The sequence below is a fragment of the Typha angustifolia genome, chromosome 11 (assembly GCF_048772165.1).
Source record: "Typha angustifolia cultivar Huaian chromosome 11, ASM4877216v1, whole genome shotgun sequence".
NCBI lineage: Eukaryota > Viridiplantae > Streptophyta > Magnoliopsida > Poales > Typhaceae > Typha > Typha angustifolia.
The window spans coordinates 12859419-12874462 of NC_133249.1; the positions used below are offsets into that span (position 1 = coordinate 12859419).

At 42.1% G+C, this 15044-nt stretch overlaps 2 protein-coding genes across 2 annotated transcripts; one reads left to right on the forward strand and one right to left on the reverse strand.

Moving 5' to 3' along the window:
• The first annotated feature begins 2096 nt into the window (after positions 1-2096).
• LOC140770615 (uncharacterized) lies at positions 2097-2651 on the forward strand. The gene has a single exon (XM_073111869.1). It carries the CDS (start codon positions 2097-2099, stop codon positions 2649-2651), a length of 555 nt encoding a protein of 184 aa, XP_072967970.1.
• Positions 2652-7693: 5042 nt separating this feature from the next.
• LOC140770693 (uncharacterized) lies at positions 7694-12331 on the reverse strand. Its single transcript, XM_073111944.1, has 3 exons — positions 10205-12331; positions 9024-9114; positions 7694-8371 (listed from the first exon to the last, which is right to left on the reverse strand). The coding sequence occupies exons 1-3, from the start codon at positions 12212-12214 to the stop codon at positions 8178-8180; spliced, it is 2295 nt and encodes a 764-aa protein (XP_072968045.1). The 5' UTR covers positions 12215-12331; the 3' UTR covers positions 7694-8177.
• Positions 12332-15044: the final 2713 nt, after the last annotated feature.

Sequence of the window (15044 nt, forward strand, 5' to 3'; positions counted from 1 at the left end):
TATAGATCAAAATGAGAATTAAAATATTCAAGATCAGTTTTGCACTCCAAAGGATAAAAGCAACTCCATTTGTGTAAAAGTTCCACCAACGAAGAGATACCGGTGATGGAGCCGCCACTAGTGACGACGGGAGGGGAAGACGTACACCAAAGAAGGGCGTCCTCCTCGAAGGCGTCGGAGCCGGAGCAGGCGGAGCAGCCGGACAGAGGAAAGGAACAACAGAAGGGACCTGAAAGGACTTGGGCCTCGGTAGCGGCTGGCAGCAGGAGAGCCGCAACACGCACAGGAAGCATTCAGGCGGAGATTATCGGAAAACTGAGGAACTAGTTGGTGGATAGTGTTGTGATAGACCCCGAAATACTCGAGAAATGTCGTGCAAGATGGAAACTCTCACTGTTTGGAAGATTCCTAGGGAAAGGCATACCGTTGTTTCGACTAAAAGCGTTGTTAGCCAGGCTATGGGTCAGAATAGATGGTTTTTCTGTCGCGGACATGGCTGAGGGATACTATGTTTTCAGGTTCGAGAATGAGGACGACCTTAACCATGTTCTGACGAATGGGCCGTGGACTATCCAAGGACAGGTTCTCAACCTGATACCATGGCGCAACAATTTCAGGCCTTCTTCGGAAGCTTTCACTACTGCTCCGGTGTGGATACAGCTGCATAACTTACCATAAGAATACTGGGAGCTTGAAGCGTTGATTCCTGTAGCAGCATTCTTCGGCAGGCCATTGAGAGTGGATGAGACCACCTTAGATCACACCAGAAGCAGATTCGCCCGGGTGTGCATAGTAGTGGACCTAAGCAAGCCGTTGAAAACGGCAGTCTGGCTAGGGCCAAAAGAAGAGCAAGTAGACCAAAGAGTTATGTACGAAAGCATCCCTAAAGTGCGGCAGGATAGGTCACAAGGTGGAAGATTGTGAGTACACGCCCAAAGACGCCGAGGAGGAGCCGCCGGAGGTCAAGGATGGTGGAGGGGAGGGCGCTCCCCAAGGGACAAACCCTATCTCGCCAGCGGAGGAGGATACCTCGTATTACGGGCCATGGTGTACAGTCCAAAGGAAGCCTAGGAGGCAGGCTACAAAGGGAGGCCAGAGAGCTAGCGCGCCCAACTGAAGCAATACAGGGGCTTGGAAAGGAAAAGGGACATTCTTAATGGAGGATGGAAGGACGTCCAACATGTCGGACTGGGAGATTAAACAGAAGGGCCAAAAGGCAAAGGACAAAAAGAAGATCTATGGCCAAAGTGGCGAAGATCATCAGCTGAGAACGGAGTTCGGAAGAGCAGAAGGAAGCAGTAACATGGAAAATACTAACCTACATCGTGCATCCCATCCCCATGCAAAAGGAGTGCAGGGCGAGAATAGAAAGGAGGCCGCGGAAGGCAACTATGGAGAGCGGGTGGCTAGGCAATCCACCTCGAAACAAAAGCCTATCAAGCCTGGGGGAAAGATAATAGGAGAGCAGGATGAGGGGCCTGCGCTCAAGTGGCAACCCAACGAAGGGAGGCAGGAGGAAGCCCGGATGGCGGTACGAGATGGCGACACAACGGGGGAGCAATTAATGCATGACGAGACTAGGCAGAAGGAGGTTGTCAACCAAAAGACGTCGAGAGGAGATCCCGCGCTCACGAGACATGCTGTGATACAAGGGATAACAGTGTTGTTGGGTATCGGTAACCAGCGTGTTAACCGGTCTGCGTACGTCAAAACATTAAGACGACAGGATGACATGCGAGGGACCACCGGAGCCTACCCTGCGCATATCACACATGAGGGGATAGCCACGGTTGGCCATGTACCCACCTCAGCTCAGGAGAAGAACTCGCCGGACAAGCATGGGGAAACGGCGGATAAGGTCAAGCGAATACTCCTCCTGGCAGAGCAAGATGAGAAGAAGAAGGCCAAGGAAGGGAAAGAGGAGATGCTGCAGCTGGCTGTGGTGGAGTATAATGGAACTGCCACACCTGAATATGAAGATATGGACTTGGAATGTCCAAGAGAAGACCTCACTGGAGGTAGAAAGGATATGCCAACCTCCAAGAGAGGACGGAACCAATGACAGGCCGTCCTCTCCGCTACCTATCAGTTATAAAATGATCAAAGCCGTAGTGTGGAACTACAGAGGTGCCCGAAAGAAGGAGGCACTAGACAGATGTAGAGTTATGATAAAAGAGCTAAAGATGGATATGCTAGCCCTATTGGAGACGCATACAAGCTGGGATGAAGCCGAGCAAGTGACAAGGTCACTAGGCTGCTGCTGGGCTTGGTTTGCCATCCTAGCCCAGGGCAAATCAAGAGGGATCCTAGTTCTCTGGAAGAAGGATATCGGGTGGGTTGATGTGGCTGCAATATCTAGATACGCGACGCATCTCACCGTCACCCTACAGACCGGGCAAACATGGATCTGGTCAATGGTATATGCCAGCAACCACCTCGACGCACAGAAGGAGCTGTGGGAGGAGCTATTATCCATGGCTATGACAGACACGCCGTGGATACTGACAGGAGACTTCAATGCTTTTCTTTCTCCACAAGAGAAGAGATGCAGTGGAGGGGTGGAACTAGGGCCTAAGTGCAAAGCGTTTGTGAAGTTCGTCGACGACGCGGGGTTGTGCGATTTGGGGTATGAAGGAGTACCCTACACCTGATGCAACAACCAAACGGGCGAACGTCGCATGTGGATTCGCCTTGATAGAGCCCTGGGGAACACGGAGTGGTTAAGCGCTAACCCGGCATGCAATGTTCAGCACTTGGATAGAGCTGCCTCGGACCACGCACCGCTCCTCCTCAACGTGCCGCTAACCAAAGCAAAAGTGAGAAGGTCGTTCAGGTTTGAACTCTACTGGATGGAGTACGAGGAATGTCATAAGATTGTTGAAGACACTTGGAAGAGTCGGGCCGAGGGCAATCCTATGCATGCCTTCATGCACCACATCTGTGATATGAGGCGAAGCCTGCGGGAGTGGAGCCGTACGGCAATAGGGAGTGTTGAACGAAGACTGAAGGATACCAACGCTCAGCTGGCGGACCTAGAAGATCTAGACTCTAATGGGCAACTGATAGAGGATGGACTACAGATGCTGAGAATCGCTTACAACCGGCAAGCTGCTCTCAACCGACAGCTAAACATCAAGTGGTTACAGAGATCTCGCCTCAGGTGGGCGACCGAAGGGGATCGTAACACCAAGTTTTTTCACATATCTGCAACCACTAGAAGACAGCGCAATCAGATTCCCGGAATAACGGGCGAGGGTGAAAGATGGATGCAAGACCCGGCAAAAGTTTGTCAAGCTTTCACTGCCTTCTACCAAGGGCTCTGGGGCACAGAGGAAGAGCATAGCCACACTAGACAAGAGTGGCCCACGCTACCATGCATCTTAACCGCAGAAGCAGAAAAGCTGGTTAGGCCTGTCACCCCGGAGGAAATCAAAGAGGCAGTATGGAAACTACCGAGGGGCAAGGCGCCTGGCCCGGACGGGATGCAAGCGAAAGTATACATCAAGTATTGGGATACCATAGGGGATAGCCTATGCAAAGCCATCAGCCATTTCTTTACCTCTTCGACCATGTCGAGATCCTGGGGTGAAACCTTCATAACACTAATACCAAAGAAGGAGCACCCTACCATGGTGGCTGACTATAGACCCATTGCTCTGTGCAATGTGGTGTATAAGATCATTGCCAAGGTAATGATTAGCCGACTTAAACCAGTGCTCCCCAAACTCATAGGTCCAGAACAAGCGGCGTTTGTCGCCGGGAGAAGTATCGCTGATAACACCTTAACGACGCAAGAGGTGGCTCACTCCATGGCATCGAAAAAAGGTGGGCAGGCGACCATGATGATCAAGATGGACATGGAAAAGGCGTACGATCGAGTCAGTTGGTCGGCGGTTGTAGGCTCACTCCAGCGGATGGGTTTTCCGCCGGCATGGTGCAAGTGGGTGTATGCGTGCATCTCGTCTCCTCGCTTTGCACTGCTCATCAATGGGAACCCATCAAACTGGATTACACCGCATAGTGGACTTCGACAAGGGGATCCACTGTCTCCCTACGTCTTCATAATAGTCACCCAAATACTATCGAGGATGCTAAACGAGAAAGTGGACAAAGGGCAGCTGCAGGGATACAAGGTGGGAGATGTCCAACTATCGCACCTGCTGTACGCAGATGATCTGCTCCTGATGACCAAGGCTTCTGTTGATAACGCTCAGGGCATTCTGGAAAGTCTAAACCAATATGGGAAGATCACCAATCAAAGAGTTAACTTTGGCAAGTCGGAGATGTACCTACCAATGAGGGTCGGAGTGGATGCCAGCAAACAACTCAGATATAAGCTTGGGTTGAAGGTGGCTACCATGCCGTTCAAATACCTCGGAGTACTAATCTCGAGTAAGAGGGTGAAGGTAAAGGAGCACCAAACCATGGTGGAATGCATCGACAGGAGACTAGCAGGCTGGAAAAGGAAACTTCTCTCCTAAGCAAGCAAGCTAACCTTGATAAATGCAACGTTAATGGCGATACCGACATACTGGATGGGCAGTACCTGGCTGCCGGACACGGTTCTGGAGGAGATGAACAAAAAAGCTCGCGCCTTCCTTTAGGAAAATAGCACCGGCCGCAGACTGCACCTGATAAACTGGGATCAGGTCACAACTGCTAAGAGACAAGGGGGACTTGGGGTTAGGAGGCTTACAAATACGAGAACAACACATTTAGGTAAACTGGTCTTCAAGGTTCTCAACAAGGAATAGGTATCCTGGGCTAAACTCATGCATGCTAAATATGGAAGCCTGCACCCATGGGAGACTAAGGCCACTTCCAATGCATCTTGGGTGTGGAAAGTATTAACTCGCACAGCCAACCAACTAAAGATGGGATGCCGGTTGCTGGTGGGGAATGGTAGAAACACGAGAGCTGCCTATGACCCCTGGACTCACGAGGTCCCGTGGAGCAGACAACCCAGGGAGATAGCCGAGTCCCTAATGGTGGACAACCTAATGGTGGCGGACATCATTGGCAATCATCAATGGTCCTTGAAGAGACTCTGCAAGGAGGCGGGTGCAAACATGGCCTATGAGATATCTACCTTCCTCATGGGTGTAGCCACCATGGAGGATAGGTGGATCTGGTGGCCACACCCAAGGGGAATACCTTCTGTAAAGGCTATCTACTCCTCATGCAGCCTAAGCAAGAGCAACAATGGGAAGGGTGGAAAATCCTTTGGCAGCTACCGATGGCCCCGAGGATCATAATATTTTGCTGGAAACTAATCTGGGGTAAGCTGCCAACAAAAGCCTATCTCCAATATATCCACCTTGGAAACGACGATAGATGCGTCATATGTGGGCTATTTCGAGAGACGACAGATCATCTATTATTTGCATGCAGATATAGCCTGGAGGTGTGGCAGCTACTAAGCGATAGCGAGGGGATTGAGAGTGCTTGGATGGAGAAGGACTGGATAATGAGAGGCTGGGATATGAACAAGGAGGAAGACTTGAAGATCAAAGGAATGATTGCTTGCACCTTGTGGTCAATATGGAGACAGAGGAATGCGGTTGCTTTTGGAGAGAAGAAGACGTCAGAGCGAGTGGTGGTAAGAAGAGCAGTAGCTTTAGCCAAAGAGCACAGAAAGACCAGTAAGGAAAGGCAGATGAAGGGAAGAAGAATCAGCAAGAGGTGGGAACCACCTCAGAAAGGGTGGATAAAAGCTAACACTGATGGGGCGTGGCCAGCAGGAGCGAGCCAAGGCGGTGCAGTGGCAGTCTTCCGGGACGAAAATGGTGACCTTATTCAGGCAGTGTGGGAACTCGGCGCTGGAAACAAAACTGTGGGCGATCCGGCTGGGCTTGAGGCTGGCCTGCCGAGAATGGAGAGTGGTCATAGAGTCGGACTGTCTAGAGGCCATCAAATGCCTACAGAGCGTGGAAAATAGTCCTTGGCGCACTAGAAACATGGTGCATGAATGCCTTAGGCTAGGAGAGAAATGTTTGGAAGTTAAGTTCGTACACGTAGGAAGAGATTGTAATGCTGTAGCTGACTGGGCAGCGGCTAGGGCCAGTGTATCCTCCGATTCTGTTTGTTTCAACCGAATAGGACACGCCCCCCCAGAGTTCTGTAACCTCATTGAGTCCTATGCAGCTAATGGGTCGATAGCATAGCAATACCAAGTTGGAAACAACGACTTAAAAAAAAAAAAAAAAAACTCCATTTGTGCCAAAAAGCCCAGAGATATTGTCTAGAATAGTCTCCTTGTGTACTAGTATTGGCATTTTCAATTAGCCCTTTACACTTACTTAGATGAAACATCTGACATCCAATCACTCATAACTAGTCCTGTTAATAGACCCAACAATCCAATTAGGGTTGTCCATAAATTTGACCAGATATTTGCATAAATGATAAGTACTTGTGTTCATTATTATACACTATACTCATAACTAGTATGGAAATTTTTTTTAGATTAATTTAGAACTGATTGTCTGACTCATTGGAGATGCTTGCAATCTAAAACTACACCCTTTTACCTGACCATAATAATCTTTGATGATTTATTCTTAATAAACTTGAATTCAAACATTTACTTAATTTTATACTCTCTTAAGAAAGTCATAAATTTGGCTACAATACTAAATCTCAGTCTAGTTTGCAGCTTGAGTTCCTATGTGTCCTTTTTTTCTCTCAAAATTATCCAAGTTTCTGGAAGTCATGACTACTGTGATATTCTTCATGACTTAAATTGTTCATCCAAGAGAAGGTTTCATCAAACCCACTTTTAAAGTCATCACTGGTATCATCTTCTTCATGAATAAATCTGTCACTTTTTTCATGAACAAACTCTTCATTGGTAGCTGCTGCAGTAGTAACATACTCTTCATAACAATAACTTTATTAAATAGTCCTCTATATAATTATCGTACAAGCAGCTGCTGTATTTATATATCCACTAGATTATAATTCATGAAAATTATTGGCATTAGGTACTACATCCTAGAGGTAGGTGGACAACTAAATTGATCTCTCGTATCCATTAATTTAATAACTGACAAATAAATTCTAGTCCACGAAGGAATAAGAAAACTCTTAATGTAGCATTTCACGGGATATTGCTGTATCTAACTCCCATAGAATATTCTCAAGTTTTGTTTGCAATCTGCCACCTATCTGACAAGTATGAACTAACCAATTGTATGTACCATTCTTTATGACAAGGAAGGTCACAAGATTAATTTTAACTCTAAATAATTATTATAAAAAAAAAGTTGATAGTTTAATAACTTGGCTCAATAACTCAATAGTGTAATTGACTTGAATGAGTAACTCGATCGTGCGACGACTTAAAGCAAGTCTCGACGGTGTTTAGTTTAAAGTAATAGTTTAATAAAACACACAGCTTAAAATCTAAATTAGACAGCTTACTATATTAACTAAAATCTGATGGAACCTTAGTGTGTTTGTATTTTGAGAAGGTTAGTCACTTTCTATATTCAAGTAAAAAAGTTAGTTCTTACTTTTAATTTTTCTCTTTCCACAACTAAATAATAAATAAAAGCTCTCAATTCTAAACTCACTTTTTTTTTTCACTTTCTTCGCTTTTTAATAACCAAACATTTCGTAACATATTTCCTTTCGGTCTGAAAAACTGAAGTTTCAGATCAGCAATAAAATCTGAAAACTTATCAATATACTGCAACAATGCCATGCGGAGCAGCCAATGGACATGGATTTGAAAATAATCCTGTTCTATATCTGCTTTCAGCTGATTTATTTTTCCCTCTTATCAATATCCAAATTACAATGGAAGGTAAGCATAGAAGGTCTGATTCTTTGAATAGCCATGTTATTCATAATTGTGTATCTTCAACGATGAACATGGTACCTCTGGAAAAAAGAAACGAAAAATCATAACTACCAACATATGTTCATCCTTTGTAGTTGTAACTGAATGAATCGAGAGCAGCCTGTGTCGCAGAACAAACCCCTTCAGCTATTGGCTATATAGATCATTTTTGCCTGCCAGCAGCAAGGATTGATGGAATCAACCATACTGTTCTAGATTAGGGCGATTTGCTCCTCTTGGTTTTCGGGATTCATGAATAGAGTAACTATAATACTTCTTTGAATACCCATATCTCAGATAACAGGATGTGGCGCCTGGAAACTTGCAGCAGTCATCACCAGAGCCCATTATAGTTGAGCTCCACCAAGCATGAAGATAAAGCTTCTCTTACCATCTGATTATCTGTTTCCATATATAGTACATCTTCAAAGAGACTTTTGGCCTGCTGCAGAAGCTTTATCTTTTCCTTGTTATTAGGGGAACGCAGACGAGATCGCCGCTGCAATGCGATGCCCCATCTATATAGAGCTGCATATTCCTCAAGTCAGAAAGTAGTTTTACAAATTTCAAATTGTAGCAGTAAATTCCCGAAATGAATATCACTAGAAAAAAAGTACAATGATATGTGCAGAAAAATAATGCAGTGAACGGATAATCTGTCAATAAATTAAATAATTGGAAGCATTGTCTTTAAATATATACAGTTTAGGACTCAGCTTATAGTTTGAATGCCTGCATTTGTCATGATAGAATACTCCTAATGAGCTCCAATTAACAACATCAGAAAACTAGGGCCTAAACTCTATTAACCGAACATTAGTCAAAGAAAGGGTCATACAAGGGTTAAGAAAAAAGATGCAGCAGCCATTTTGACTTCAATAACTCCTAAAATAATTTCCAAGACAGACATAAAGTCTTGACCATATGTTTTGCAGACTATATTGCTTGCTGTTTGGAGCTTGTTAACATGCATCTTTCTCTGTAAGGCTGAAGCTCAGTAAGCTTCCTGTTAGATACCCTTAACCTTTAGATGTATGAGCACATCTAATATTTTGCATGTAAAATTGAAGAATCAAGGCTCTAGTTACAATAGTGTTGTATCTGGGACCTAATTCATGATCAATTGTCACATTTAGTTTGTCAGCAAATCAGAAGGTGATGCGGACCACCAAAAAAATACCTTCTGGTGCATAAGTATTATTTCTGGACAACATAGCATCAAATTTATCGATTGCTGCCATATACACCTTGTCCGCGTCAAGGGCTGCTTCCTGCATTTAATTCAATGAATGAAATGAACACTTGAGATAGTTTTGCACAGCTTTCATTTGTAAGAAGGTGAAAAAGGAAAACCTAATGAAATGCAAATCCATGTAGATGAACTAGAAAGTACTAAACCCAAACATGTAAAATGAGTATAAAAAATGTTCACAGAATCTGATAATTCTTAAAGAATCTTAATTCAGAAGAGCTGGACATACGATCTTTATAGGAACAAGATAAAAAATCTGTTTTAAAAATTGTTGTAATTACAGTAAGATTTTCGCCAAGAAAATTATTTATAAGTAGGACCCTCTTTTTATGATTATCCCATTTGGTGTAGGTACAAGATGTCACCATGCATCCTGGTGTGACAGGTAGTAAACAAGCAAACAATTTCTCTAGCAATTGCAGTAAGACTGTATATTTTGGCTTCTCCAAACCCCATTGCTAGGACTCATGCACTAGGATGCCCTTCTTTTGTACCTCTCGTTAATGATGGACTTATGAAATCTTAAGGGTGAAAATATTCCCTGCAACTAATGCTTCTTTACTTCCAACTATTTCCTTCGCAAAAAACTTGTATGTAAAATCCTTTTTTCACTTTTGAACTTCATTTCACAATTCTACAATTATGAAGTTTCACTGATTAAACACACAAGAGGAGAGAAGGAAAGATGAAAAGACATATTTACTGGTCATGGGAGAAGATAATATTTACTGGTCATGGGAGAAGATATCCTATGGCTTTGAAACAAGATAACGTACATGAGAAATTCAGCATTCATATCAGATGACACCTATGAGCCACTAAATTACTTTTTTAACACAGATACTGGTGACAACTTTGCTGATTGAATTAAGCTCTCAAAATCCTATTAAGTAATTTGGATGGTTTGGTTAAAACATCAATTTTTATGGAGTAAAGATGTTTAAGCTAATCAATCTACTTCTTACTTTTTAAGTTTTAATCAACTTAAATGCTAGGTTTATTATCAACACCTACACTTCTATCACTCAAATAGATGGCTTGAACATGAGGTACAGATTGTTCAGAATATTGAATAAGCATAGCTCCATAAAACTGATAGTACTTCTTACCGGTCCAATATCTGCAATTAACTGCGCACGAAAGGAGAGCGCAAGGCCCCAGTTATAGAGGGCCTTGACGTCATTCCTATCAATTGACAGGGCCATTCTGTACTTTCTTCCTGCCTCAACTAGAAGTTCTTCACATTCTTCACACACATCAATAAGTGCAGTTGAAAGATTGTCTCTGCTTAGGATTCTTCTATCCATTTTCTTGAAACGTAAATCATGTTCTTTCACTTCCAGATATGCATCCCTTCGTGATAAAAGAGTTCTTAACTCGCGACTTATCTTCAACTTAAGCTCTCCATGAAGTAGATAAGTATTTCCCAACTGACCTATAGCTAGTAAGCTTGTGGGTTTCAGAGCTACAGCTGTGGAAAGCAGTCTGGCAGACTTGTGAAGTAGAACATCTGCTTTTTCTTCATCAGCTTTACTTATCATGCAATCCCCCGCCCTCCTTAACAATTCTGATGCCTCCTTCACATTTCGACTAAATTCCTCATCACCTGATACTGTCGAAGATGATGGCATGTTACCTTCTTCCTTAAGATTATCATGTGCGGTTTGCTCACCAAACTGATCTTTACTTTTCACTTTCATGCCATCAAAATTGGTGGCACCCTTCTGTTCAATCTTTAGTGTGTTCATGGAATTTCCATGAAACTCTAAGTACGATCTATTCTGTATTTCAAGGGTCTGTTCTAATAATGATGATTCCTCAGATTCCTTAAAGAAATCCATGCCTTTTGCAGCTTTTGTTCTTCTTAGATTATTACCACTATCGGCAAAATCATGAGCACCATTCTGCATCGTGTGCCCAAATTTATGCTTGAAAACCATTCTCTCCAAGCTTCCTTGCTTTCTCATGTAGTGAAAACTTGTATTCTGATTCCTAATCTCCCCATCATACAAAAGCATATCATCAATGCACCTACTATCTCTAGACCTTGATGATTTCTCATTCACTCCACTTCGAGTACTATCTGCAATTGCTTTACCAGTCTTCACATTATCAGGTGCATTTACACCCAAATTTCCAGATGATTCTGCATTAGAGCTTTTCAATGATTCAACAGGTAAAGGATTAGAAGCTCTATCATTCCCTGCAGCTTGTTCAACTATTGCATTGCCAGAAACTACACTCTCTTCCGTCATCAAGCCTGTCCGCACTCCAACTTCTTCCTTTATTGTGTCTTTTCTCTGTGGTGATCCCAACTCAGCGAAGTTTTCTTGAATTATGCCTCCCAAATATTTAACGAGATCATACGCAACCTCTCCGATTTCTTCACTCTTCCAACTCAACTTTTGTTTTGATTTCTTTCCTCCTTCACGACCAGACACCACAATTTCATCCAAAGCATCACCCGAATTCGAGTCACCCACAATTTTTGAGGCATACCCAAGTTTCATCCTCACATAGTCGGCAAACTCGACAAATTTTTTAATTTTGCTCTTCTCAAAGTGATCGAAATTTACCATTCCCTCCAGTCCATTCCTCAAGTGGGTAATCTTCACATCCATCTCATTCAGAATAGTCCTCAACTCCTTCAATTTCTTGTCAGAATCCATAAATCCACTGCCATTACTACCAATTCCCTCCTTAGCCATTCCTGCTGTAAATCCAACAACAAAAACCAAAACTGCTACAGGCAAGACAGCCATCGTGGAGACCCTAACCCTAGACACCGCCAAAGCGGATAGAAACCCTAGAAGGAACAAGAGACCGTGCTTGCCGTCGCGAATGCCGATAGAAACCAAGAAGCTACTTACTGGATCGAGCTTTCCCAAACTGTTGAAGGAATCCACGAGCTCCAAATCGTCCCAGCCGCCGTAATTGGAGGGAATTGAATCGGAAGCAGAGGAGACGGAGCAGCAGACAGCAATTGCCACCGTCTTACGACTCCAGATTGGGGAAGAAGAGAAAAAGGTGGAATTTTTCAAGGAAATTGGATTGAAACGAAGTGGGGAGAGGAGGGTAGATGAGAGAGAGGGCAGGTTGGAGGAGATTAGAGTCGCCATTCGGAGCAGCGAGAGCTCCCTTTGCAGCTTGGCTCGCTCCTAAAAGTCTTAAGGCGTACAGGACTCGTGAATCGAAGTCGGCTACACAACCGAAGTCGGCGAAGAAGTCCGAAGACGGCGAGACAATCTAAGTCGGCGTGGGATCTCTTCACATTCATCCATCATGCTTACAAAAATTTAGTCCAGCATATGTTCCATTTCAAAGATAAAAAAAAAGGTCATGGATTAATAGTAATTATTCATCGTACATGTCATAGTTCAACAGATTTGGCTTGACTAGTGAAGTAGGTCAACTTAATCTCCATTGGAAACAACTTAATAGAGTTTTTAGAGGATGAAACTCCAATTAAGATAACCAAGAAAATAGAGTTACATAAAAGACTTTGAAGTTGTAACAAAGAGTCTTAAAAAAAAGATATAAATTTAGCCCATTGAGGATAGAAACAGCTTTCACTTCCACCAAAACGATTTTAATGATAGAATGAAAGTCACATTGAGCTAGTATTTGCCTCCCACAAAAACAAATTCTTTTATTGACCTTTTATTTGTATCAAGTGCGTTTTTAAATAATTGCATCTAACTAAACGTCGTCGATATCTGTTCTAAGTCATCACACTACCGAGCTGCTTCTTTAAGCGAACTATACTCCGAGCGATCAGTCGAGTCGAACCGTTAAACCAAATCACTAAGCCACTAAACCATCAAATAATTTTCTCTATAATAATCATTTGAGATCGGAGTTGATCGCATAACATTCTTGATCATAAGAAAAAGGTACCTACTAACTCTACTAAAATTGGTTAATTTATTACGTTAGTTGTAGACACCAAATGATAAAAGACAAATAAATCCCACCAGATATTGATAAAATTCATTATGGGAAGCACAAGAATAGCAACAGGAAAGAACTGCTATTCATTTAGTATGAAGCTTGTCCAGCATATCCTACCCTTACAAAGAAAACAACTACTGATGTTTTATATTATCCCAATTAGAACTATTCTGCAAGCATTTACTATTGTATTAAATTTTGTGACAATTAATGAATGGCAAATGAGATTTATAGAAACTTTTTTTAATCATAAAACAGGCTACATCTAATGAAGGCTGTTGGTCTCTTCTAAAACTTACATAGTACAATTAGAATGTCAGCAAATAAACAATCTTATCTTGGCTAAAAAACCTGGATTGCCACTTCATGTTGAATTCCTCATGAGATCACATCACAAGATTTGAACATTTGTTTATGCTGACTTCCTCGTCTATGAAGATTGTTTGATCTCCAAAGTTGATTCCATTATGTCAACTTCATTTATGCGATACTTAATTTAACCTCATGACAAATATTGGAGTTTTGATGGTTTTAACTAAGATCAACATTGAATTTGAAAAAGGTAATTACTTCTCACCAGGAGCTTCATTTGTTTTTGGGTTAATTACATCCACACTTTCAAACTATACTCGATCTCTCCTGAACTTTTTTCAATAAAATGATAATGACGAAATATGCTCAATAACTATTAAACTCATAATAAATATATCATATTATTAATTTTTAAATAAAAATAAATTAAAATAGTAAAAATATGTGATTGCCCTTAACAACTTAACCTCCCTTTTTTCTCTAAACGAAAACAATTAGGTCATGAGAAAGCTTTTGTGACCCATCTGTGAACTCGATTGAATAAACTGGCTATGCGAAAGGAGGCGGCGAAGGCAACCCAAACAAGGTTGCAGTGGCAAACTGTGGCCCTTGAGGCCGAGGATCATGGGGAAGGATGCGACGAAGGTGACTGAATTGGATTGCTGAAGCCGTCAAGGTTTTCATTTCTAATGGTCTAGAAGGCCATAACTAGAAGCATCCATGGACAATTTTTGTTGAGAACCTCTAACATGCTAAGGGAGAAATTGTAACGAAAAAAGTTCAAGAGGTGATCATAAAAACTAGTATAGTTAAGTAGGTTTAGGTGTAATTAATCATTTTTTTCATTATTTGTTGCCTATCACAAATGAAGATTCACTTTCACATCAGAAAAAGAGAAATAATAATAATAATAAAAGAGTCTTAGTGCTTTTCTAAAGTAAATCGCGCTTCCCCCACAATTAAAATAAATTTGTATTTTATATCAAATTGATTAGCCTAATGTCCAACAAGTCATAACTATCTCTAGCCGAATAAAATATACATAAGTATACCTACTTTGATAAGTGCATGAATAAATATCATATCACTATTATTACAACAATACATACAAATATATAGTTAGCATGATTTTGCCTATTGTGCATGCTAATTTTTTATACTCCCAATATGTTCACTCATCTCACTGGACACTAGGCCTAGGTCTAACATCCATACTCATATGATATAGATTCCCCCAAAAGGGACGATAGACCATAGTAGTAGAATCGCCTACTTATTTCCCATGAATAGCTAACTGATTGTCCGTCATCACAGACTAAAAACCTCATTTACATGTTTATCTCTCATCAACACCATCATAGGATCATCACACATAGTGAAACTACAAAAAGATGTCCTCACACTATGCGTTCATCGCTAAGTCTACAACATCATGCTCGTAAGTCTCAAACCTTCATCTCAAATACTCAAAAAGGATTGGCTCTCATCTATTGACAATATGAGCTAGCTCGATGACTGATGTGCTTAATTGTCTAGGATTACATATTAGGACCTCAATCATAGGCCCTACTTTGAGCTCTAAGACTCAATTCGAAATGGGCATAGGCTAGAGCCAGCTCAAACCACATTGTCTCAGACCACCTAGCCACAATTCACATTGGGCATGAGCTAGCCCAATATGCAGCA